The 25,739-nt window shown below is 46.6% G+C and overlaps 1 protein-coding gene across 1 annotated transcript in view; it reads right to left on the minus strand.

The window, feature by feature from the left end:
• Nucleotides 1–21,235: 21,235 nt before the first annotated feature.
• The window catches only part of LOC137629127 (mediator of RNA polymerase II transcription subunit 15-like), a 35,900-nt gene continuing 31,396 nt past the window's right edge, over nucleotides 21,236–25,739 (minus strand). The window contains exons 2-3 of the mRNA XM_068360401.1: nucleotides 23,961–24,086; nucleotides 21,236–23,178 (exon numbers count right to left, since the gene is read on the minus strand). Of these exons, the coding sequence (XP_068216502.1) occupies nucleotides 21,508–23,178; nucleotides 23,961–24,077 (1,788 nt within the window). The 5' untranslated portion in view covers nucleotides 24,078–24,086 and the 3' untranslated portion in view covers nucleotides 21,236–21,507. The remainder of the gene's footprint in view (nucleotides 23,179–23,960; nucleotides 24,087–25,739) is intronic.

Raw genomic sequence — 25,739 nt, forward strand, 5'->3', positions numbered from 1 at the left:
ATATGTTGAGAAGCATGCGGTAAGGTATGCAGAGCATGATGAATGCAGAGTATGCTGTATGCAGAGCATGCTGTAAGTAGAGCATGTTGTATGCAGAGCATGCTGAATGCAGAGCATGCTGTATGCAGAGCATGTTGTATGCAGAGCATGCTGAATGCAGAGCATGCTGAATGCTGAGCATGTAGAAAGCAGAGCCTGCTGTAAGGAAAGCAGAACGTGTGCATGGCGTTTAACATTTCTCAGAAATTCCATGACCAGTGCTAGAGTGCTTTATGCATGCTTGCATGGGGTTTAAAAATCAACATAATGTTTACCTTACATTCATAACTCATGATTCATATTTTTGCCATGGTTTGAAAATGGAGGTAAGGTATGCTGAACAGCAGAGTCAGAACGAGCTGGAACAACAACAGTGGAAGGTGCAGAAAGTTCCTGTTCCTGTGGTATGAGTGGAGCGTGAAGAGACCGAGGTTGTGCAGAACAAGGTAAAGTTCCCGCAAGCAGAGGTGTCTGAGGCGCATGATCAGGGTGCACGGGTTGAGTTCGGTGCAGCAGCTGAGGAGACTGACTCACAGGTGGAAGAGGTTGTACCTCCACCGAGAGTTGCACCACCGGTGGAGCAGCCAGGGGAGGAGGAGGAAGAGTGTGGTAATCCTCCTGATCCCAAACCGAAGGTTGCCTTAAAGAAGGCTGAGGCTGAACAACACTGGGAACAGCGAACACAGAAAGAGGTTCAACATCGTACGCCTGGCAGATGGTGCTGCGACTGGGTGCAGCGAGTGCAGGCGGGTAGAGCACAGGCTGAACGGGTGCAGGGGAGGTGCAACACTCTCAGCCCGACACTCACACAACAGGTCCGAAAGCTGTGCTTGCATGGACTGTAGTAGAGTCCACAACATCGTACGCCTGGCAGAAGGTGCTGTGCCTGGGTGCAGCGAGTGCAGGCGGGTGCAGCACAGGCTGAACGGGTGCAGCCGGTTGGTGCACCACCGGTGCAGGCGGGTGCAGCACAGGCTGAACGGGTGCAGCCGGTTGGTGCACCACCGGTGCAGGCGGGTGCAGCACAGGCTGAACGGGTGCAGGCGGTTGGTGCACCACCGGTGCAGGAGGAGGAGGAGGTGCAACACTCTCAGCACGACACTCACGCATCAGGTCCGAAAGCTGTGCTTGCATGGACTGTAGTAGAGTCCACAACATCGTACGCCTGGCAGGTGGTACTGCGATCAGGCGGAGCGAGCATAGGGGGGGGGAGTGTAGGCGCACTCTCAGCCCGACAAACTGATGACTGAGGAGAGTCAGAGCTAACCCAATGACTGCATCCGGGTTGTTGAACTTTACTTCGTACGTCTGGCATAGGTCTGGACTTTACGTTTAAGAGGTCTTGAGACCTGAGACCAGCGTAACTCTGCCTTTATTTTCTCCTCTAAATCTCTTCTGCAGACGAGCAAAATAAGGGCTCAATCGTCTGCGGGTGGGAGTGACGGTCTCGGTAAGACACGCCCACAACCACCGAGGATACTTCTGTGCGCCGATCAAGGCCTGCCGAACCCTTATGCCCTTCGACATTGCTTCTCCCCTGGGCTTGGGAGCTTGCAAGAGGTCCCGGACTGGGAGGACGACTGGCGCGCACAAAAGTACCCTCACGCATAACACTGACATATTTTGCACTAATCACTTATCACTTTGATTTCTGTTTGCACTTATTTCACTGAACTCGAAACTTTAAGTGGTTTGTACCTGAAACACGCAATTCTATCCTTCTCAAAAGTTAGTAATTGCGAAAACAGAATTACAATGTAACAGAAAAATCTAATGAAAGAAAATTCAGTGGCTGGAAAGAGACTAAACACTAGATCACTCTAGAAACGTTTAGTTTCTTCCCCTAAAGAGACTAGGGATAAGAGCAAAACGATAACGACGTTACTCGTACGCCTGGCAGGCTTGAGGGAAACGTTTATCCTCTTTCTCCCTCCGTCTCTATCTCTCTCTCTCTCTCTCTCTCTCTTGACTTAGAACCTGAGAGAAGAGCCCAATCATATATATCGTTAAAACATATTATTGTTAAAGGAAAAAAACTGAAATATTTCCCAAAAAGAAAAGTTCCTTATTAGGATCAAAACCATTAAGTTAAGAAAGAATGAACAAAACGCTAGACACGGTTACTCTTTACTGCAATGTGAAACCGTGAACATTCTTTCTCTATCGTAACGATAGAGTGCAAGTTGAAACGTTCTGAACGTCAACCACTGCAGAGACAAACAAAACGTTAGTTCAACTTTGAAAAAGTACGAGACTATCAAAGAAATTCTTTCAAAGACATTAAAATAGCATAATATGTTAACAGGTAAAACCGAAATGACGGGCTCACGATAATTAACTTCGGTACCAAGAAAAGACCGCCTACTATTAGGAAGGTCGAATATAAACAAAAATAAAAATTAATTTTAATAAGTTTATAATAAAAGGAAGTTAATCGAAGAGGCCTATAAGAGGCGGAGAGATATAAAATAAATCTATAACTTTTGTTAAGCAAAATTAAGAAAGAGAGTCTATACTCTCTTAGACACCAACACTTCCGTCTAAGGGAAGGGTCGGCCATTGAAAGGTGAACGAGAGTTCATACTCTCTTCGTCACCAAAATTAATCAAATTAATTCCAAAAGCTAACTAAGCTAATATAGAAGTTTTCCAGTAAAGCGACAGCCGAAATCAAAGAGAAATACTTCACCAAAGTCGTGAAAATACTCCAAGAACATAAGCGTATCCCAGAACGTCTTGCCGGAAGCACGACAGAGGAATAATTGAGGAGGTGTCAACAAGAAGTACTTGAGTACCTGGCCACAGGTGGCGCTGGTAAGAACACCCCCTTCTAGTATTGTGATAGCTGGCGTATCCCTCCGTAGAATTCTGTCGGGCAACAGAGTTGACAGCTACATGATTATCGGGTAAGTTTAATATTGAAAAGTTACTTTTGATCTAACTGATATTTCTAACCAGTTCTAAATACAACTCCATATTCACAGATGAGAGTAATAAATAAAATGAACACAAAATTACTTAAGACCCCATTCCCTGTCGCCAATAGAGGGTCTAGAGCCCAAAGGTCTTCATAAGCATAACATTCTTCTTTAAAGCCCACTTCACACGAGCGGTTGCGACAGTGGGGTTTAGAAATCAATGTAGCTCAGTGAGGCTCTTCACATGCTGCAAGAGCTAACCATGCTGCAGAATAAAGGGACAGTAGTAATTTCCATACCACCACACGGTTTATAATACTCAAGAAGTTTATGGCTACCTTGAGACGACAGGTTTTCCCCCATGCAGTAGCAGTGGTTCAGCTGTTGCAGAGGGTAGGCGTTCCTTTCCTGCTGCTATTTTTCAGTAATTAATATGAATTGTCTTATTATAATCATTACTACAGTATTACCATTATAATACTGCACACTATACTACAGGTACACTAAAGGTAATAAGATGATGATTATACAAGTGATTGTTTTCTTTTTCTTACATATGTAAGATAAACTCTATCCAATCATGATATTTTGATTATAAAATAAATTTTTGAATATACTTACCCGGTGAATATATAATAGCTGACGTCTCCGGCGGCTCGACAGAAAAACACAAAAACTTGTGAGCGATCGCCATGAAGGTTGCGGGTGTGCCCACCAGCGCCAACTATCGGCCAGATACCGCATATACATGTAAACAGCTCCAGTTCTTCTCATCCCGCTGGGTCTCTATCGGGGAGGAAGGGGGGGCCTTTAATTTATATATTCACCGGGTAAGTATATTAAAAAATTTATTTTATAATCAAAATATCATTTTTAAATATTAAACTTAGCCGGTGAATATATAATAGCTGATTCACACCCATGGTGGTGGGTAGAGACCAGTATTAATACAGTTTACGGCGTATATGCTTAGAGTTTTTGACAGTTATATCATAACAAAACCCAAATATATATAGGTACCTGGTAAGGAAGATGACTTTGACGATTACTCTGCCTTGTTAGTCTTGTCTTCCTCACGAAGCCCAGCCATCCTCTTAGGATGCTGAAAGACTCCCAGGAGCTGAAGTATCAAGGGCGGCAACCCATACAACAGGACCTCATCAAACCCCTAATCTGGGCGCTCTTAAGAAATGACATTTGACCACCCGCCAAATCAACCAGGATGCGAAAGGCTTCTTAGCCTTCTGTACAACCCAAAAACAAGATTAAAAAAATTTCAAGAGACAGATTAAAAAGGATATTGGAATTAAGGGAATGTAGTGGTAGAACCCTCACCCACTACTGCACTCGCTGCAACGAATGGACCCAGTGTGTAGCAGTCCTCATAAAGAGTCTGGACATCTTTTAAGTAAAATGACGCGAATACCGACTTGCTTCTCCAAAAGGTCGCGTCCATAATACTTCGCAGAGATCTATTTTGCTTAAAGGCCACGGAAGTTGCTATAGCTCTTACTTCGTGTGTCTTAACTTTAAGCAAGCATCGGTCTGTTTCATTCAAGTGAGAATGAGCCTCTCGGATTAAAAATCTGATAAAATATGACAAAGCATTCTTTGACATAGGTAATGATGGCTTCTTAACTGAGCACCATAAGGCCTCAGATCCACCTCGTAAGGACTTAGTACGAGCTAAGTAGAACTTAAGAGCTCTAACTGGACACAGTACTCTTTCAAGTTCGTTGCCTACGATCTCTGACAAGCAAGGTATATCAAATGACTTAGGCCAAGGACGAGAAGGCAGTTCATTTTTGGCCAGGAAACCAAGTTGTTCCATCCAGGAGTTGCCATACGACGTTCCTTAGAGGTCTCGAAAGACTTAAGGAGATCTTGGAGATCTTTATTGTTGGAAAGATCTAAGCCTCTATGTCGAAAGACCGAAGCCAACATGCTCCTGTAGCCCATAATAGTGGGTGCTGAGAGGGAGCGAACATTTCTCAGATGTAACAGGAAATCTGCGATTTGGGCTACAGAGGTACTGGAAGAGGACACAGATGCTGACTTGCACCAGTCTCGAAAGACTTCCCACTTCGACTGGTATACTTTGATGGTAGAAGCTCTCCTAGCTCTCGCAATCGCACTGGCTGCCTCCTTCGAAAAGCCTCGAGCTCTTGAGAGTCTTTCGATAGTCTGAAGGCAGTCAGACGAAGCGCGGGGAGGCTTTGATGAACATCCTTTACGTGGGGCTGACGTAAGAGATCTACCCTTAGAGGAAGACTCCTTGGAATGTCTACCAGCCATTGAAGTACCTCGGTGAACCACTCTCTCGCGGGCCAGAGGGGAGCAACCAACGTCAACCTTGTCCCTTCGTGAGAGGCGAACTTCTGCAGTACCTTGTTGACTATCTTGAATGGTGGGAATGCATACAAGTCCAGGTGAGACCAGTCCAGTAGAAACGCGTCTATGTGGATCGCCTCTGGATCTGGGACTGGTGAGCAATAGATTGGGAGCCTTTTGGTCAACGAGGTGGCAAAGAGGTCTATGGTGGGTTGACCCCAAGTCGCCCAAAGACTCTTGCACACGTCCTTGTGGAGGGTCCATTCCGTGGGTATCACCTGACCCCTCCGACTGAGACAGTCTGCCAAGACGTTCAAGTCCCCCTGGATGAACCTTGTCAACAGGGAGATGCCTCGATTTTTTTACCATATGAGGAGGTCCCTTGCGATCACGTACAGCGTGTGGGAGTGAGTGCCTCCTTGCTTGGAGATGTACGCCAAAGCTGTGGTGTTGTCTGAATTGACCTCTACCACTTTGTTTCGAAGAATGTTCTCGAAATTCATCAAGGCCAAGTGGACTGCTAATAGCTCCTTGCCATTGATGTGCATGCTCTTCTGAACTGAGGTCCACAGACCCGAGCATTCCCGACCGTCCAGGGTCGCACACCAACCCAAATCCGACGCGTCTGAGAACAACACGTGGTTTGGGTTCTTGACTGCTAGGGACAGGCCCTCTCTCAGACTGATATTGCTGTCCCACCAGTTCAGGCATGCTTTTACTGGTTCGGAGACCGGGATTGATACCGTCTCTAAAGTCTTGCCCTTGTTCCAGTGAGATGCTAAATGGAACTGGAGAGGCCGAAAGTGCAGTCTCCCTAGCGAGACAAACTGCTCCAGGGTTGAGAGAGTCCCTACGAGACTCATCCAACTCCTTACTGAACAACGTTCTCTTTTCAGCATTAGTTGGACTTTGAGCAGGGCTTGTTCTATTCGGGTGGCAGACGGAAAAGCCCGAAAAACTAGACTGCGAATCTCCATCCCCAAATATAGAATAGTCTGGGATGGGATCAGTTGGGACTTTTCTAAGTTGACCAAAAGTCCCAACTCCTTGGCCAGACCCAACGTCCAATGTAGATCCTGCAGACAGCGATGACTGGACGATGCTCTGAGAAGCCAGTCGTCCAAGTACAAGGAGGCTCGGATTCCCGATAGATGAAGGAATTTTGCCACATTCCTCATGAGCCTCGTAAACACGAGAGGAGCAGGACTGAGGCCGAAGCACAGTGCTCGAAACTGGTACACCACATTCCTGTAAACAAACCTCAGAAACGGTTGGGAATCCGGGTGTATAGGAATGTGGAAGTACGCATCTCGCAGGTCGAGAGACCATCCAGTCTCCCTCTCTGACCGCTGCTAAGACGGACTTCGTGGTCTCCATCGTAAATTTTGTTTTCGTAACAAAAACGTTGAGCGCACTGACGTCTAGCACTGGCCTCCAACCTCCTGTATGCTTTGGGACTAGGAAGAGACGGTTGTAAATCCCGGTGATTGAAGGTCCGAGACTTTCACCACCGCTCCCTTCTCTAGCAACAGAGACACTTCTTGATGAAGGGCTTGTCTCTTTGACTCCTCTCGATACCTGGGAGAGAGGTCTATGGGAGTTGTTACTAGAGGAGGTTTGCGTACAAACGGTATTTTGTACCCCTCTTTGAGCAACAGAACAGACTCTTGGTCTGCACCCCTCTTCTCCCAGGCCTGCCAGAAGCTGTTCAATCTGGCCCCTACCGCTGTCTGAGGCTGTGGGCAGTCAGACTCTGCCACGGGAGGACTTGGCTCCTCTCTTCTTACCTCTCTTTCCCTCGGCACGAGAGCCTCCCCTGCTGGGAGCTCTGCCACGAAAGGGCGGGATAAATCTAAACGCAGGAGTCTCGATCCTGGGTCTCACAACAAAGGATGAAGAAGAAGCTCCCTTGTGAGCAGAGGACGCCATCAGGTCATGTGTGTCCTTCTGCACAAGCGAAGCAGCTATGTCCTTAACCAGCTGTTGTGGAAACAAGGCAGCCGATAAGGGAGCAAAGAGCAGTTCCGATCTCTGACAGGGAGTAACTCCTGCTGAAAGGAAAGAGCAAAGGGTTTCTCTCTTCTTCAAGACTCCCGACGTAAAGGTGGAGGCGAGCTCATTGGAGCCATCGCGGATGGCTTTGTCCATACAGGACATGATAAGTAAGGATACATCTTGGTCAGCAGACGAGATCTTCCTACTTAATACTCCTAAAGACCAATCAAGAAAGTTGAAAACTTCAAAGGCCCTGTATACGCCTTTAAGTAGATGGTCAAGGTCCGAGGAGGACCAACAAATCTTTGAGCGTCTCATGGCCAGGCGACGGGGAGAGTCTACGAGGCTTGAGAAGTCACCCTGGGCAGAGGCAGGGACTCCCAAGCCGAGAACTTCTCCCGTGTCATACCAGACGCTCGATCTAGAAGCAAGCTTGAAAGGTGGGAAGGCAAAGGCCGTCTTCCCCAAACTCCTCCTGGTATCCAACCAGTCGCCTAGAAGACGTAAAGCCCTCTTAGAAGAGCGAGAAAGCACTAGCTTAGTAAAGGCAGGCTTGGTAGCAGCTAAGCCTAGAGCAAACTCAGACGGAAGCGAACGAGGAGCAACAGCAACAAAATGATCTGGAAAAAGATCCTTGAAAATCATCATGATCTTCTTAAAATCCATCGAAGGTTGAACAGCCTTACGTTCTTCTACATCTGACAAAACGTCCAAAGGATTATCATTAGGATGAGGGTCAGCGACGTCCTCATCTGAAGGAACCTCGTCCGACAACTGATGAGTCTCAAGCAAGGGAGAGACCTGCCTTGGTGGCAATGCTTGACAAGCAGAGTCCACACGCACAGGAGCATCAGTAGCAGTCCAGGACGCTACGTCATGTAACTGCTTAACGGACTGACTAGCAACAACAACAGGAGCGGGAGGACGCTCGACGTCAACTCGAGACTGCCTTGACTGCCTAGATTGAGCAGTTAAAACAACTCTTGACTGCGGTGCTTGACGCTCAACGTCAAAACAAGTCAACTTAGCTGGTTGGCGAACGTCCTGAACGTCAACACGAGCATGCGGCAGCGGCTGAATGTCCACAAGCGGCTGAAAGTCAACACGGGACTGCATCGAGTGAGGCTCTACGTCACGTGACTGACGTGACTTTGTAACGTCAACGTCAACAGGACGAGCAAAGGCTCGTTTGGGCGGCTGACGGCCAGGATCTCGATCAGCTAAACGGCGAGGATCATCGTGAACCTGCTCAGCAGTATACTCCTCCATAAGAGAGGCAAGCTTATTCTGCATATCTTGCAGTACAACCCATTTAGGATCAACGGGAGTGGGTGCGGTACGAGACGAGGGTAACGTCTGTGACTGCAAAACATTGCCTACACTAAGACTCTCGGAGCCTGTGTTACGCTTCTGTTTAGGCGGCGAGCAGTCTTCCGATGACTGCACAGGATTAGAGCTGTCCCAATGGCTACAACCAGGACGCTGGACCTGTCCTGAAGGGACTGACTTCCGCTTTAAGGGTCTCGAAACCTTGCTCCACGGTTTCTTACGCGAGAAGCCTTCGGATGACGAGGAGAAAACCGCCTCGCTCGTCTTATGGTAGGGGCGGTCTTGACGAGACACGCCCGAAACCATAGAGGGAACGTCTGTTCGTTGGTTAACGCCTCTCGTCCCCATAAGTCCTACGACATTACTTCTCCCTGGTGCATGGGAGCTTGCAAGAGGTCTCGGACTAGGCGAACGACAGGCACGAACAGACGAACCCTCGGTCGCAACACTGATAACACTTTGCGCACTAATCACTTTATCCCCACGATTTTCTAATGTGGCACTCTGACACTTTAACTCTTTTACATCCGCCATGAGTTGATTACGGTCCGTAGCTAAAGATTCAACTCTCTCTCCCAAAGCTTGAATGGCACGTAACATATCCCGCATTGATGGTTCATGAGTGCTAGTAGAAGGTTCAGGCACAACTACTACTGGGGAAGGATTAGGTTCAGGGGCATGGGAGGAGGAAAATTCTAATGATCTAGAGGAACTTCTCCTCACCCTATCTCTCTCTAGCTTACGAGAATACTTATCAAACTCTAGCCAGTCGAATTCCGAAAGTACCACGCACTCATCACACCGATCTCCTAATTGACCGGTTTTACCCCGACAATTAGAACACACAGTATGTGGGTCGAGAGAGGCCTTTGGAAGACCTTTGTTACAATCCCTAGCATTACATTTATGAAATTTAGGAATTGGAGAAGGGTCAGCCATTTTGAAAAGTCAAAGAAAGTCCAAAAACAATCCAAAGTCATCAACAATTAAATCTATCCAAAAAAGAGTTCAAGAGTTTAAATTGAAGATAAAAACACCTGCACTGCGAAAGCTCAAAACCAAAAAGAAGTACTTCACCAAGACTGTTGAAAAACAGCGAGTAATGGAATCAACTTGTCGACAAGACCGACAGAGAAGAACTGGAGCTGTTTACATGTATATGCGGTATCTGGCCGATAGTTGGCGCTGGTGGGCACACCCGCAACCTTCATGGCGATCGCTCGAGAGTTTTTGTGTTTTTCTGTCGAGCCGCCGGAGACGTCAGCTATTATATATTCACCGGCTAAGTTTAATATTTAAAATTGAGAGAGAGAGAGAGAGAGAGAGAGAGAGAGAGAGAGAGAGAGAGAGAGAGAGAGAGAGGAGGGGGGGTTGGGGGTTGGGATTGATTTGCAATGATACCATCATGTTAAAGGAAATGAGGACGATTGTTGCAGAAATAATATTGATTATTATTATTATTATTATTATTGGGTGGGTCTACCATTTACTGTACATAGTTACTTCTTTTTAGCATCCTGGTTATTATATACACAAAGACCACTTTCTTCTATACGTCCTCCATCTCGAACAAACAACGACAGGCTAGTATTCTCTTCCTTGATGCAGACAAACTGCACAGTTTCAAACCAATTGCGTGAAGACATGCTCTATAACATGAGGGAATCTATCGCACAGTTTCAAACTGCTCGTGTGAAGCGAGCCTAAGACAATGTTTGCCAAACAGCCTTGGTACGCCATTGAGCTGTTGCTAAAATGTTTTCCAAAGAAAGATTTGTACAAACGTTGAAGGACGTAGCTCCACTCCTAATATCATGCACCTTAATCATCAAGCCTTTTATAATTTCTGGAACTAATTCCTTTCGAGTTTCAGCAACCACATTTTCTTTGACTAGGAATGACAACATTTTTGGTCATCGGGCATTTAGGGACCCTACCTCTACTACCTTTCATTTGGTTGAAATACAACAAAGAGAATTATTCTCTACTAAAGTGTCTCCATCCAGTTTTAAATCAAGGATGTGAAATAAATAAGGCAGATTCTTAACATTAAAAATGACAAATTCGAAGATAATTTGTATTTTTCCTAACCATACAAACCTTAGCTATTTACAAAGGGTATTACTTTTAGCGTAGCTGAAATGGCGAGCCATTAGAATTTAACGAGGGTGTATTACCCCCGCGCTAGTTAGCGGGGGGGGTAGGGGAGTGGTAGCTAGCTACCCCTCCTCCCCCTCACACACAGGTGAATACTCACTTTCACTTAGAGGTAGGACTTGTCTTGGGGGACAGGGCTGGCGGGCAAATATGTGTAAATAGCTAAGGTTTGTATGGTTAGGAAAAATACAAATTATCTTCGAATTTGTCATTTGTTCCGTAACCGAAATACAAACCACGCTATTTACAAAGGGTGACTTATCCCTTAGGAAGGGTGGAAAGTCCCCAGCCATACTGGCTTTGGCTTTACCCGGGGACTCAGAATCCGAGTGAGTCGCACTCGAGAAAAGGAGTCCCTGCACCTCACAAGTTCCTTGCACCGCAAGGAACCATGTGGCCTACGTAAGCTTGTGTGTGAAGGAAGAAGTGTGACCCGTCTTAGGCAGTTGACCTGGAGTTCCAGAAGGAACTCTGGGTTAAGACGTTCCCAATACCACCTCGTCAGGGTATGGGGGACGCGACAGTATTGACTCAATACTCGGAACACAAGGAAGCATGGTTTACCTGCAGAGGTTCGAGGTCAGCTATGCAGAGACCAGGATGCTGCTTCCCCGTAGAGGGGATGATGAAGAAAGAAGTAAGGGCCAGACATACTTCTTTCGTTCATGCAGACTAAAACCTGATAACAATGCCCTCAACCTTCTGCTACCTGTCCAAAAAGGAGCCTGAGGTTAGACCAGCTGTTGTGTAGCCACCACAGAGCGATAGAAAACGTATCGAGACTCTTGTGGGTCACGCCCTGCAGGAAGCGGGCTGCGAAGGTCATCAGACGCTTCCAGACTCCAGCTTGTAGCACCTGCGTCACAGAGTAGTATTACTCGAAGGCGAGGGACGTTGCGATGTATCCAACATCGTGCTGTAGGGCGACGTGACGGGGGAGGGTCTGAAGACAGGTCGAGATGAATGTCCTTGAGTCCGGGCTGAAGAGGTATACTGGTGACTCTCCCCCCATGTCCTCCTTGTGTTCCCAAATCGGCTGCAACTGAGGCCAAACTGCAGCTGTTCCCAGCGCTAACCTCTCGATTCCTGTACTGGCAAGAAAGAGAAGGTCTTGGGACATCAGACACAGAATGGAGACTCAAAATCTTGAATGAATCGGACCGAAGGGTCGGGACCCTCAGATTCTGAGTCTAGCCAACAACTCAGGAGCGAGCCTGAATGTTGCCTTCCCCTCTTCCTTAGAAAGGGGGGGAGTAGTAAGAGACCAAGAAGATTGCTCACACACTGGCCGTGGCCAGAGTGAGCAGAAGACCCAGGGCGGAATAAAATCCGAGGCCTGTCGTAAAAGGGTCTTGAGAAGATCTCTTAAAGGACTAAAAGTCCGAGCCATGCTCCAAGTTGGAGGTCTTCCTCCGACTAGGGCAGGGACGATCGTAGCTTCGCATGAGCGAGGATAGATCCAGCGGGCAGGAAAAAGTTATTCCTTTAAGCCTGAAGGTCAGGGAAAGGCTGAGCGACAGGCTTCATTGCCAAGAGCGGAAAGGAGTTTCCTCCCGCCGAAAGGCAATAAGACCGTTATTGCTGGAGAAGAGGCCTCACGGGAAGAAGTATATCTCCCACGGCACCAACCACCTTAGACTCTTCACTTTGCCTGGGAGACCCCTGTGGATGACTATCGCAGATGACGCGACCTCCGTACCGCGACTGTAGCGGGTTGTCTCTTCTAGAGGAGGAAGCGTAGTGTCTCCAGGCATGAAGCCGAAGCGACGCCCCGGTTCGGGAGAGATGTCGCAGTGTGGTTGCTTGAGTAGTCTGCGCCGTGGGAGAAGCTCTCCCGGGAGTTCCGTCAGGGGAAGCAGAGGGTCCAAAAACCGTTCTGCACATAGTCCCAGTGGAGCTCTCCCATTGAAAGGTTGACAGACAACCTGGTTTTGTTGAGACCCATTGTCCGCAGACAAAAAGGAGGGAAGACGCAGGCGTCGAAGTTGTCCCACCATCACCGGAATGCATCTTGCCAGAGTCTCGGGGTCTGAGACTGGGGGGAAAACTAGCGGAAGCTTGAGGTTCCAAGCTGTCGCGATCAGGTCCCCCAGACCAGCACTTGCTGGTTACCCAAGGTCAAAGACCCCTAGGTACACTCTCTCTATGAGGCTCTGCTCGGATAGTCTGAGAGAAACATTCCCCTGCCTGGAATGAGAGAGCCGATGGTGGAATTGAGAGAATCTCAATCATCCCGATATCTCTACTGCAAGATGTGAAGGTGTGAAAATGCGTCCCCTGCTGGTTAGCATGAAGTCGACACGCAACGGGGCGACTTGGCAGGAGCGGTAGGATCTGAAGAGGGGCCAGACTAAGGCCCTTAAGCCTGCCTGAATGATGGAGAGGTATCCTTCAGGTCTTGACCATAGGCCTGGACCGGAACATGCCCCCCCCCCCCTTTCCTTTGACGAGTCCGAGAACCGCATCAAGAATGTGGGGAAAGGACGAGAATATCCACTACCATCAAGAGGCTCCATAGGTCAACACCCATTGCAGGTTTAATAGTTCCGCTGGTCCCATAGGGCCAGGGAGTCCGGTTAAACATTGCCTGAAGCCACCGGAACTTGGATCGCCCCACATGGAACTTATCCTGAGGCGACCGTTCGGACTATAAACGGGTCAATGAGGAAAGAAGAACTAGGAAACGTTCCAAGGTAGGGCTGAAAACTCTGCTTGACTGAGAACAGGTACTGCGACTCTCCTCAGTCTTGCCACGGTGAACCGAAAGGAAGGCTCGGAGGATGTGGTAACAGAATCTGGCGTCCCCAGGTGGTCACCCATCCAAGTACCGACGTTGCTTAACCTCGCTGGACGGACGAGAAGCGGGGTTTCCAACGTGGTAAGGCGGTTGACTCAATATCATGGCCAGATACTCCAGATGTTGAGGCAGAGGAAGAGAAGGCTCCAAGCAAAATACCATGAGCCCACACTCATGGTCAGCATTCGGAAGCTTTTCCCGGCGCTGAATCAGGTCGAAACCCGAGCCTACCGGAGTTGACCAGCCCTCCAAACAGCAGAGGAGGCGGAAGTCTGCACCTGAGCGGCCAAGAGGAAGGCAGGGAGAGTTCTCTGGGGAAACAAACCTGCTATGCCACGGCGGGATAGCCACACTGCATCATAAGCAGGAATACTTGCAGTTTAGGCTGAATTCGACGAGCACCCTGGAAGATGGATGGAATGGAAACTGAAAGTACCCGTCCTTCCGATCCAGGGTTAAAGGAGTCCTGTCGCCTCGTTACCAGTCTGATCGATTCTGCTGGTCTACGCTGGCCGAAGTTTGTTCGACAAACTTGATCAGGGCTGAGAGGTCGACTATGGACGTCCCCTCTCAGATCCTTCCTTACAAGAAAGGATCGACTGAGGGGGCCGGGGGTGAAGCCGTCGATGATCCTAAGGAAGACCTTCGCCTAAGGTATGGATCATTCTGCCCAACCGGGCAACTCTGCTGATGCTATGGCATAGAGGTTCAGAGACACTGAATTCGCTGACAGAGACGGCAGGCGCGATATCCTTGGCTACTCACAGAGATTGTGCGGGAATGGGCATCGGGAAGCTGTCATTCGGATGAGTAACCTTAAGCATCCTCCCAGCGAAAAAACCTGCAATCCTAGAGTTCGTGAACTCCTTTTAGGACTATGCCCCCCCGGGGGAGTCTCCCGTGCCATCTGTTCCTGACAGGAGGAAACTGCAATTGGACACCTTGTCCCAGTTGTCGTAGCCGATAACTTAGGCCGACGTGGTTGAAAGAAAAGGGAGCTGGAGCCCTGCAGAGTCTGGAAGAAAGCGCCTTGGAGGAGTGAAACCGGAAGTCGATTTACTCCGCACAGCAGATGTTTAAGTCTCTGTCCTTGGGCAAAGACAAAACTCTTCTCAAGGATGGAAGGGTGTCTGAGGTCGTTGACCTCCACAGATGAGACACCCGAAGGAAGCCTTCAGTCAGTGCGTCCAGATGGTACAACATCGACCTTGTCCGCAAGTAGATACTTAACGACGAAAGGCCAAGGTGCCTGAGCTCGAGAGGAGGAAAGTACCCTTGATCTTCCTGTAGCTTCCTTGAACCAAACCTCGGGCCGTAACCGAGGAGGGAAAGAACCTGGTAAGCTCCCAGAGGAAGAGGTAAGCAGTCACCCCTTGTCCGATGGAGAAATCTTCAACGGAAAGCCCCCCCGCCAAAAATCCTTCCAGGGCGGGAGAAGGAGAGAGTACTCGTGCAGGAGAGGGGACCCTCGAGACCGACCTCTTGGGAACCAACTTCGCCCTGGGGGAAGTCACCACGAAGTCCACTCCTCTCTTTCTCTTCAGCGTAGGAGAGACAGCCGCTGGTTTGTTACCCTGGCCGGTGAGTGCTGGTTTCATAAACCTCATTAACGCCCGTGCCAGCGGATCAAACCATGTCTGCTGCTCCAAGGACACAGAGTCCGAAATCCTCGCTAAGGTGAAAGGGATCGGGCGATCCTTTGGAGAGGACACGACGGTTCCTGCCTGAAAAGAAGGTGGGAAGAATGCTGTACTGACCTGTCTTCGTCCTGCACTACCAACCTGTGCTTGGATGGAGGTGATCCCGAGTGCCGCCTAGGAGCACGCGTCCCTGCTGCTACCACCGGCTGTGGAATTCGCCGCGAACTATGGTCGCGCGAGGGCGAACGGTCGCGCAAAGGCGAATGGTCGCGCGGGCGCACAGGCGAGTGGTCGCGCGGGCGCGCAGGCGAGCGGTCGTGAGGGCGCGCAGGCGAGCGGTCGCGAGGGCGCGCAGGCGAGCGATCGCGCGGGCGCGCAGGCGAGCGATCGCGCGGGCGCGCAGGCGAGCGATCGCGCGGGCGCGCAGGCGAATGGGCGTGACGGCGAGGGATCGTGCTGCCGCGTAGGTGAAGAAGATCGCTGGCGGTAAGCGATGGCGAGCAGCATGTGTAGGTGAATGATCGCGTGATAGGGTGCGATGGTGATCAGCATCCGCAAGAGGGCGATCGTTCAGGGTTGTGCGATGAGGAGCAGCATGCGAAGCGGGCAATCGTTCAGGGTTGTGCGATGGCGAGCAGCATGCGCAGGTGAATGATCGCGTGAAAGGGTGCGATGGTGATCAGCATCCGCAAGAGGGCGATCGTTCAGGGTTGTGCGATGAGGAGCAGCATGCGAAGCGGGCAATCGTTCAGGGTTGTGCGATGGCGAGCAGCATGCGCAGGTGAATGATCGCGTGAAAGGGTGCGATGGTGATCAGCATCCGCAAGAGGGCGATCGTTCAGGGTTGTGCGATGAGGAGCAGCATGCGAAGCGGGCAATCGTTCAGGGTTGTGCGATGGCGAGCAGTATGCGCAGGTGAATGATCGCGTGAAAGGGTGCGATGGTGATCAGCATCCGCAAGAGGGCGATCGTTCAGGGTTGTGCGATGAGGAGCAGCATGCGAAGCGGGCAATCGTTCAGGGTTGTGCGATGGCGATCAGCATCCGCAGTTGAGGGTCGCGCGATGGCGATCAGCATCCGCAGTTGAGGGTCGCGCGATGGCGATCAGCATCCGCAGTTGAGGGTCGCGCGATGGCGATCAGCATCCGCAGTTGAGGGTCGCGCGATGGCGATCAGCATCCGCAGTTGAGGGTCGCGCGATGGCGATCAGCATCCGCAGTTGAGGGTCGCGCGATGGCGATCAGCATCTGCAGTTGAGGGTCGCGCGATGGCGATCAGCATCCGCAGTTGAGCTAGTAGCTGGCGAACCATGTTCCTTCAGAAGTGTTGGAGAACGTTGGCGTGCCAGCTGTAACACACGTGGGCGATCCGGAGATCGCTGGCGAGCTGATGATCGCTGACGAGCTGACGATCGCTGACGAGCTGATGATCGCTGACGAGCTGATGATCGCTGACGAGCTGATGATCGCTGACGAGCAGAAGGCTACGCGTGGAAGCCCGCGCAAAGAAGAAGAGTCCTTGACCCCGACCTGAACCTAAGTTCTAGATCGCGAGGGCGAACGTGGGCGCACAGGGCACGTAACAGGAACTGCAGGGAAGATCATCTTGAAAGCGCTGACGAACAGGAGAGCGCTGACGAACAGAAGGGCGCGCAGGGAAACCCTGACACGCAAGGGAAGAACCCCCGTGGGGGCAACCCTTTGCCCCGAAGGGATCGTTGTCCGCCGGGAGACTGATGTCCGTCGGAAGACCGCTGTCCGTCGGGAAGACCGTTGTCCGTCGGGAAGACCGTTGCCCGTCGGAAGACGAGATTAGACTGCTGTCCATCTGCACCAAGACGGAAGATCGAGAAAAAGAAGTTGTAGGCTGCAAACGGAGATTCAAAAAGGCGCCTCAAACACCCTTACAGGGAGATGAGAGGCCCTTACGACGAGGCGGACGGAGGGCCTTACGGCGAGGGAGGCCAACAGCAACAGCAACAGAAGAAACCTCCGAAGAGAAGTCTCTATGAGTGTACTCTCTCGCGAACGAAAGAGAAACACTTCGTGGAAGAGACTGGTCAACCAGTGACCTAAAAGGGGCAATCCTCCGAAGAGGAGATCCTGCAGTTGCCCAGCCCCTTGAGCGAAACTGCAGGTGCGACCGCTCAGCACCAAGAGCATAGTCGCACGAAAAAAAGGCAAGAGAAGAACCCCCCAAAAGAGGAAAAGCTCAAGCCTGGACAGGAAAAAAACTTCCCTCGGAAGGAAAGTTATCCGCCCAAGGAGGCAAGCCTCCTGACTGTTCTAAAATGAACTGGAGAGCTGTCCGTCGACACGGGAGTACTACCAGTAGAAGGAGACACGCCCCTGACGACAATACAAGGGGGAGGCAGCAACAGCCGAATCCCCAGGACTCAACCAGACAGCTCACACCGTTGCTATATTACAGAAACGAACTAGATCGGTAACTGTAAAAAATAAAACAAATAATATTAGTACACATTCATTCCCCCGGGAAGGCTCCGAAGAGGAATCCCGAGGAAAAGGAACAAGAATTACACAATAGGCACGTGCCCTCACAACCACTTACACTCGCGGAAGGAGAGCTGTAACCAAAACAGAATTATAACAATTATAATTATGTAACTATGTAATTATGTAATTTAAAAATGAATGAACACTAAAGAAAAAAACGAAAACCCCGAAAGGAATCGTTCTACAAGCTGAAAAATTAACAACTACAATTAGATTCATAAACTAATTGAGACAAAATGTACGGCGTAGCAACCCCACCCACACGGGAAGGAAGCTACAAGGGCGTAGTAAAACATAGTAAAAGGGTGAACGACCTCAAGAGAGAGAGAGAGAGAAAGACCGAAGTCAAACTCGATCGCAACCCATAAAATTAGGCCGTGGTGGCCTAACTGCCGAGGCCTCCACGTAGATATCGTACACTACACACACACATCTGAAAAGGAAACTTACTTATTTCTATACTCAAATATATATACAAACATGAAAACATGTTTACATATATATTGAGTAAAAGAAAAGTAAGCGATTAAGTAAAGACAAAACAGACAATGGCTGCCAAGCGAGGACCAAGACAGAGACGTCTGTCACAGTCCGAGCCAAAAGTGAAAGTGAGTATTCACCTGTGTGTGAGGGGGAGGAGGGGTAGCTAGCTACCACTCCCCTACCCCCCCCGCTAACTAGCGCGGGGGTAATACACCCTCGTTAAATTCTAATGGCTCGCCATTTCAGCTACGCTAAAAGTAATACCCTTTGTAAATAGCGTGGTTTGTATTTCGGTTACGGAACAAATCATTTTTGGCTTTAAAGAAAGTAAAAAGAGACCAAATCATATTGCGTTCCCAAAACCAACCTTAATTGACAACGCTTCTAATTCACTTATGCGTTTAGGCAACTCTAAAGCCAAGAGGGATTTTGGTAGTGCTATTTTTAACAGACACATTTTCAAACAGTTCAAATCTCGTCCCTTTTAAATACTATAAAACCACATCCAAATTCCATTAAATTTACCTTACAACTGTAGTTCTTTCTATACTAAACAATCTGAACACATCCACTATAATACCTGAAACGTAAAGATCTAATCTGAAATGCTTCAGTACAGAAATAACCATGAATCTATGTCCTTTAACAACTTTAAATAGAAAGTTTCTTGCTGTAAAGAAGAAAACAAATACTGTATAACAATGTTATCCAAGCTTCTTCTGGTCATGGAAAGATTCCTAACTTTGCACCAGTCAAAATAATCCTTCCATTGTCTTTGATATAAATTATTGGTGGACTGTCTTTTAGACCCAACTTTATAATAGACAGTCCAGAGGGATTTGAAAACCATTTGTTTTTGAGGATACGGTGGTTAGTCTCCATGTAATCAAATATAGTATGAATGAAAAGTATTGATGTATCATCTTTGACATTGGCTGTTTGAGCAAATTAATTCTGTATAAATCAGTTTAGTGAGGTAGGTGTTACTGTATGGACACGAGTCCTGGTATGGCAATGAAACAATATCCAACAAATTTTGTAGATTTGGGAACAAAGCAATCAGAAGAATATTAGGAGTGAAAATGGCAGGAGAGTATTAGAAATGAAACTATAAGAGAAATTACTCGATTACCATATGTGGATGACATCATCGTGAGGGGTAGATGGAAATGGTTTGGGCATGCTTTTCTCACTCCCCAAGAGAAATTACTGTAGTTCACCAAACATTTAATTGGGCTCCAGAAGACATTAGAAGAGTTGGAAGACCCAGACCAACATGGATGAGGACTATGAAGTGTGCAGTAGAAGATGAGTGGAGAAGGCCCTTTGCGTCAACAGGCGTAGGAGGAAATGATGATGATGATGAGAATGTTTTGGGGTGTTCCAACATCGGCCACCGAATCTGTAACACGCACCATATTTCAGAACCCTTACTGAATAAAATGCTTTCAATATTGGATTGACCTGGGGGGGGGGGGGGGGGGGGTTAAGGTAGGTTAGGCAACGGGGTGTGAAAGACCAGAATTACCATTATCAAAGGAGGATTCACAGGACTTTTGAACTTTAACAAGGAAAGCAAGTGATTGCCAAGAGCTTATGAAGCTTATCACTATCGAAAGATGGCTGAACTTGTATGTTTTCCACAGGTGTAGGCATGTCCTTATTGTCATCATCTCCTCTATCATCAACTAAGCTGGTATTCCCCGGCTACTCCCCTGAACTAACAGCATGTTTCCTTTTGCACTTCGAACTGTTTACTTGGTCTGCAATCATTGAAACATACTCCTCCATTAATGGTACAGGGAGTGAAACACACTCTTAACAACGGTCATTCATATAAGAGTACTGTATTGCCCCCGACACGATATACAAAAGGAATGCAGACCACGATCTCCCAGAAATAATTCCTGTGCACATTCTTCTTCACCCAAGGGGTTAACTACTGCACTGTAATTGTTCAGTGGCTACTCTCGTCTTGGTAATGGTAGAAGAGATTCTTTAGCTATGGTAAGCAGCTCTTCAAGGAGAAAGACACTCCAAAATCAAACCATTGTTCTCTAATCTTGGGTAGCATCATAGCCTGTGTACCATGGTCTTCCACTGTCTTGGGTTAAGAGTTCTCTTGCTTGAGGGTACACTCGGGCACACTATTCTATCTAATTTCTCTTCCTCTTGTTTTGTTAAAGTAATTATAGTTTATTTAGGAAATATTTATTTCAAAGTTGTTACTGCTTTTGAAATATTCTATTTTCCCTTGTTTCTTTTCCTCACTGGGCTATTTTCCCTGTTGGGGGCCCTGCTTTTCAAACTAGGGCTGTAGTTTAGCAATTAATAATAATAATAATAATAATAATAATAATAATAACAATGGCTAATTAAACCATGGAAAAACATCTTAAAAGCAAAATATGAAAACAATCAATCTTGAGAACGCATGATCGTGGCCAATCCACGGAGATAACAAAAGAAACAGAGTATCTAACGAGGCAGTCCTGGGCTTCTTACAACTTAATGCTAGAAGGTTCCATTCCATTGTTAAGAGCTTGTATTTACTGAAGCGAAATAAAATGATAAAATTTTAAACTTCCTAAATTTTACGGATGTGTTGATTATATCAAAGATTCTGGAGAAGAAGCAATATGAACATCAAGAAAGGTTCATAGAAATAGAAGAACAACAGTAATTCAATCTGAAAACACTTGAAATTCTAGTACAGTTAGTCACTCAAAACACACTATTCCAAACGGATAAAAAGAGATTCATAAACTATTTCCTAAATCCAATATGGATTACTTTTAAAAGTTTGGTATTTGAAGGAATATGTATAATTCTATACAACACAGAAAAGCAGCGGTGATGGTTGTGAACTAAAGTACCGTACTTAAAATTGCTAAATCTCGTGTTTTCTTTCACTTATTTTAGACTAATGAGGTCCTTTGTTCAAGAAGCTGCGAACTTCCTTTCCTTGTACATTGTATCTTATTGTCATTTTATTTACAATTTTCATCATAAATGCTTTTTTACAAAGCTATATGGCTTTCGATGAGCAAAATATTGAAATGCTTAATAATAGAGCAATTACATTAAACTCTGTATCAACAATGCAATATTTAAGGAAACTACACTTCAAACAGAAAAAATATAAAATTTTCTTAGTTAATACCTGCATAATCACAATTTTCAATCACGAATGCTGCACACAGTTAACTTTCCACACAATCCAAAGAACATTGAGCTTCAAATGCAGATACCTGTAATAGGCAGAATCAAGTGCATTAGTTATTAAATATATTAATCAAATGTTTAGGTAGACACAAGTGCATTTGTAACTATTGATGCTAGAGATGTTTTTGGGGCACAAGCTTGTCGTACACTCATCTCCCAACTGTGAAGCATCATTGTTACACTACAATGTGGGGGCATATTCTTCAATCTTACTAACATGCTCTCTCTGATATTCTTGAGAAAGTCGGTGGTCTCATAGTCTACAGGTAACAAATCACAACGCGGAGTTTTCATTGGGTATGCTGATGGGATCGTAAGGGTGATGGGAGGGACACAAGGCAGATTAGGATCATCCAACTGACATATCAAAGTGAGATCATCACTACCTGGTGGCTGCTGACAGTCAAGATTAACTCTGAAGCGAGCATTTAATCTAGCAACTTCCCCTTGAACAATATCACTAATATTTGGAGTTTCTGGAGGTGGCTGTAGAGGATTATCTCGCTTGAACCTCTTTGTGGGGTTTGAAGAGTAAGTAGGTCCCAATAACACAGATAATGCTGGTGAAAAAGTGCGATGCACAGTATGAGATCCCCAAGAATGCTTAAATGCATTATTTACAGCATCTACAAGACCAGCAACTCTACTATCCATGGTTGGTGGCACTTCATCCCGTATTTCTAGCTTAACTAAAACTTGCTCACATTTTAAAAGAGTTTCCATTGACATACGTTTCTGAGGATTCTGCAACATATCGTATAATTGTTTCATTTTCCTTGACTTCTCCACGTCTTCATTTCCCATTCTCTCTATTACACGACGCAAAGGGACGATATACTTACTTAACTGACGAACCTTTTCTCGGTAGGCAGCATCTTCAGCCTGACTGTTGTTGATGCACTGTACAGGGGATGGCTGTTGGGGTTGTCCTGGAGTATTAAGCATTCCACTAGGGGAAGAAGCACCAAGGTGACCTGTGCCTCTTCCCATAGCTCCACTATTACTACCTGCAGGAGATGGCACCATATTTGAAGGGGAGGGGGATATAAATGCTGGGGAGGGCTGGCTACCAGGGGCAGAAAGAGGTGCTGGAGATGCACTTGTAGAAGGAGGTCCCTGTCTGGGCATACCAGTTACATTTCCTTGAAATCCTGGCGAAGGAACACGTGGCTGCATCGTACCTGCAGCGCGGCCTACCATTTGTGTGGGAACTTGACCTATTGGACCAGTAGGGCCTCCCTGACCTGCTATGGCCATTTGAATTTGATTCATCTTCACAGTCTGACCCACCTGATTCATAGTTATATTTGGCTGTTTTTTATTCCCAGTAATCTGCTGCATTCTTTGGTTATTTCCTGCCCAGTTAGAAATATCACCAGTCTGATTTTGAACATTGGGTGGCATTGGCTGACCCATTCTGGGATTACCTTGCATGGGCTGTTGACCACCTAAAATGGTAGTATTAGGTCCACTGACTCCTGTAGCAGTTGTTGACACCATCTGACCTGGGCCCTGCACAACAGTACCAGACATATTCTGACTAGGTCCTCCCATTTGGGTGACAGTGGCAGTCATGTGTCCACCAGGTCCTGTCATCTGGGTGGCAGGCCCAGGAGCTGATAGAACAGCCTGCAAATGGGGATTGTTATTTTGTTGTTGAGAATTGTTCTGTGCTATGTCACGCAGATACATGATGACACGTGCGATGAATGCCATGTACTCTTCCCTCTTTCCAGAACGCTGGAAAACCTGTAACGGCAGGAAACATAACATCACAATCATTACTCAGAAGATATAAAATTCAACACTTAACATGGAGGATAATCAATCAATTACGCTAAGGAAAATTCATAAAGAAGAAAAATTAGTAGCATTATGTGAACCCCGTCTATCGATAACTTATCACATAAAAGTATCCTTTTGTTAGTACATTTCTTTTGGTTTAAAAGTGAAGCAACATTTTTATTTAACAAAGTTTATTTTAAATGGGTATAGATTTCAGAGTCCTAAACAAGTCACTAAACTGTACCAGAATTTCTACAGATTTAGTCTTTTTGTACACTTCCACAGGCACCACCAGTACTATGTTGATCCCTTATATACATACCTCAATTCATCTTTATCTTGAAAATCCTTAAATTTTAGGAATGTATTACCTCATTCATTGTTACATCCAATGACCAAATATTTGGATTCTTTTTCAACAATATATATATATATATATATATATATATATATATATATATATATATATATATATATATATATATATATATATATATATATATATATATATATATATAGTACAGTGTATATATATATATGGTTTGATTTAGGAGCAAGTCTCTTCTACCCTTACCTAGTGGAAACAAGCCACTGAACAATTACAGTGAAGTAGTTAAAACTTTGAGTGAAGAAGAGGTCTACTTTATCAATTCTAATCAGAACCCACACTATTCTGGAAAATGCTGTACTTTGTATGAACTCAGTCATTTTAAATGAACTAGATACACATAATACACTATTCATACCTGGAGTTCCAATTCATGAGCATTACGTTGTTGGTTGGGTGGAGTCTGTCTTATCAACTCTTCCAGCTGATGAATCACCTTCTGTCGGAACGACCAAGTTTTCCATTCGTCAGCCATGATTGATGCCTGAAATAAAATGTTATTTTCATTAGTAAAATAAATTTTTGAATATACTTACCCGATAATCATGTAGCTGTCAACTCTGTTGCCCGACAGAATTCTATGGAGGGATACGCCAGCTATCACAATACTAGAAGGGGGTGTTCTTACCAGCGCCACCTGTGGCCAGGTACTCAAGTACTTCTTGTTGACACCTCCTCAATTATTCCTCGGTCCCACTGGTTCTCTATGGGGAGGAAGGGAGGGTCAATTAAATCATGATTATCGGGTAAGTATATTCAAAAATTTATTTTACTAATGAAAATAACATTTTTCAATATTAAACTTACCCGATAATCATGTAGCTGATTCACACCCAGGGGGGTGGGTGAAAACCAGTGTACAAGATTAAAGGATAGCTAAGTATCCCATATTTCATATAACAGTTATCTCAAATAACAATGAAATAATAAGTACCTGGTAAGGAAGTCGAATTGAACCGTTACTCTGTCTCTTTTTTAAGTTCGTCTTCCTTACTGAGCGCAGCGTTCCTCTTGGAGGCTGAATCAACCCAAAGGTGCTAAAGTATACAGGGCTGCAACCCATACTAAAGGACCTCATCACAACCTTTAACCTCGGCGCTTCTCAAGAAAGAATTGACCACCCGCCAAATCAACAAGGATGTGGAAGGCTTCTTAGCCGACCGAACAACCCATAAAAAGTATTCAAGAGAAAGGTTAAAAAGTTATGGAATTATGGGAATGTAGTGGCTGAGCCCTCGCCTACTACTGCATTCGTTGCTACGAATGGACCCAGGGTGTAGCAGTACTCGTAAAGAGACTGGACATCTTTGAGATAGAATGATGCGAACACTGACTTGCTTCTCCAATAGGTTGCATCCATAACACTCTGCAGAGAACGGTTCTGTTTGAAGGCCACTGAAGTAGCCACAGCTCTCACTTCATGTGTCCTTACCTTCAGCAAAGCAAGGTCTTCTTCCTTCAGATGAGAATTTGCTTCTCTAATCAGAAGCCTGATGTAGTAAGAAACTGAGTTCTTAGACATTGGTAGAGAAGGCTTCTTGATAGCACACCATAAGGCTTCTGATTGTCCTCGTAATGGTTTTGACCTTCTTAAATAGTACTTAAGAGCTCTAACAGGGCAAAGTACTCTCTCTAGTTCGTTCCCCACCATGTTGGACAGGCTTGGGATCTCGAACGACTTAGGGCAAGGACGGGAAGGAAGCTCGTTTTAGCCAAAAAAAAACGAGCCGCAAGGAACATGTAGCCGTTTCAGATGTGAAACCTATGTTCCTGCTGAAGGCGTGGATCTCACTTACTCTTTTACCTGTTGCTAAGCACACGAGGAAAAGAGTTTCTAATGTGAGGTCCTTAAAAGAGGCTGATTGGAACGGTTCAAATCCTGATGACATTAGGAACCTTAGGACCACGTCTAGATTCCAGCCTGGAGTGGACAACCGACGTTCCTTTGAGGTCTCAAAAGACCTAAGGAGGTCCTGTAGATCTTTGTTGGAGGAAAGATCCAAGCCTCTGTGGCGGAAAACCTCTGCCAACATACTTCTGTAACCCTTGATCGTAGGAGCTGATAGGGATTTTACGTTCCTTAGATGTAACAGGAAGTCAGCAATCTGGGTTACAGTGGTACTGGTTGAGGAAAACT

Source organism: Palaemon carinicauda, chromosome 2 (genome assembly GCF_036898095.1).
Source record: "Palaemon carinicauda isolate YSFRI2023 chromosome 2, ASM3689809v2, whole genome shotgun sequence".
NCBI classification, from domain to species: domain Eukaryota; kingdom Metazoa; phylum Arthropoda; class Malacostraca; order Decapoda; family Palaemonidae; genus Palaemon; species Palaemon carinicauda.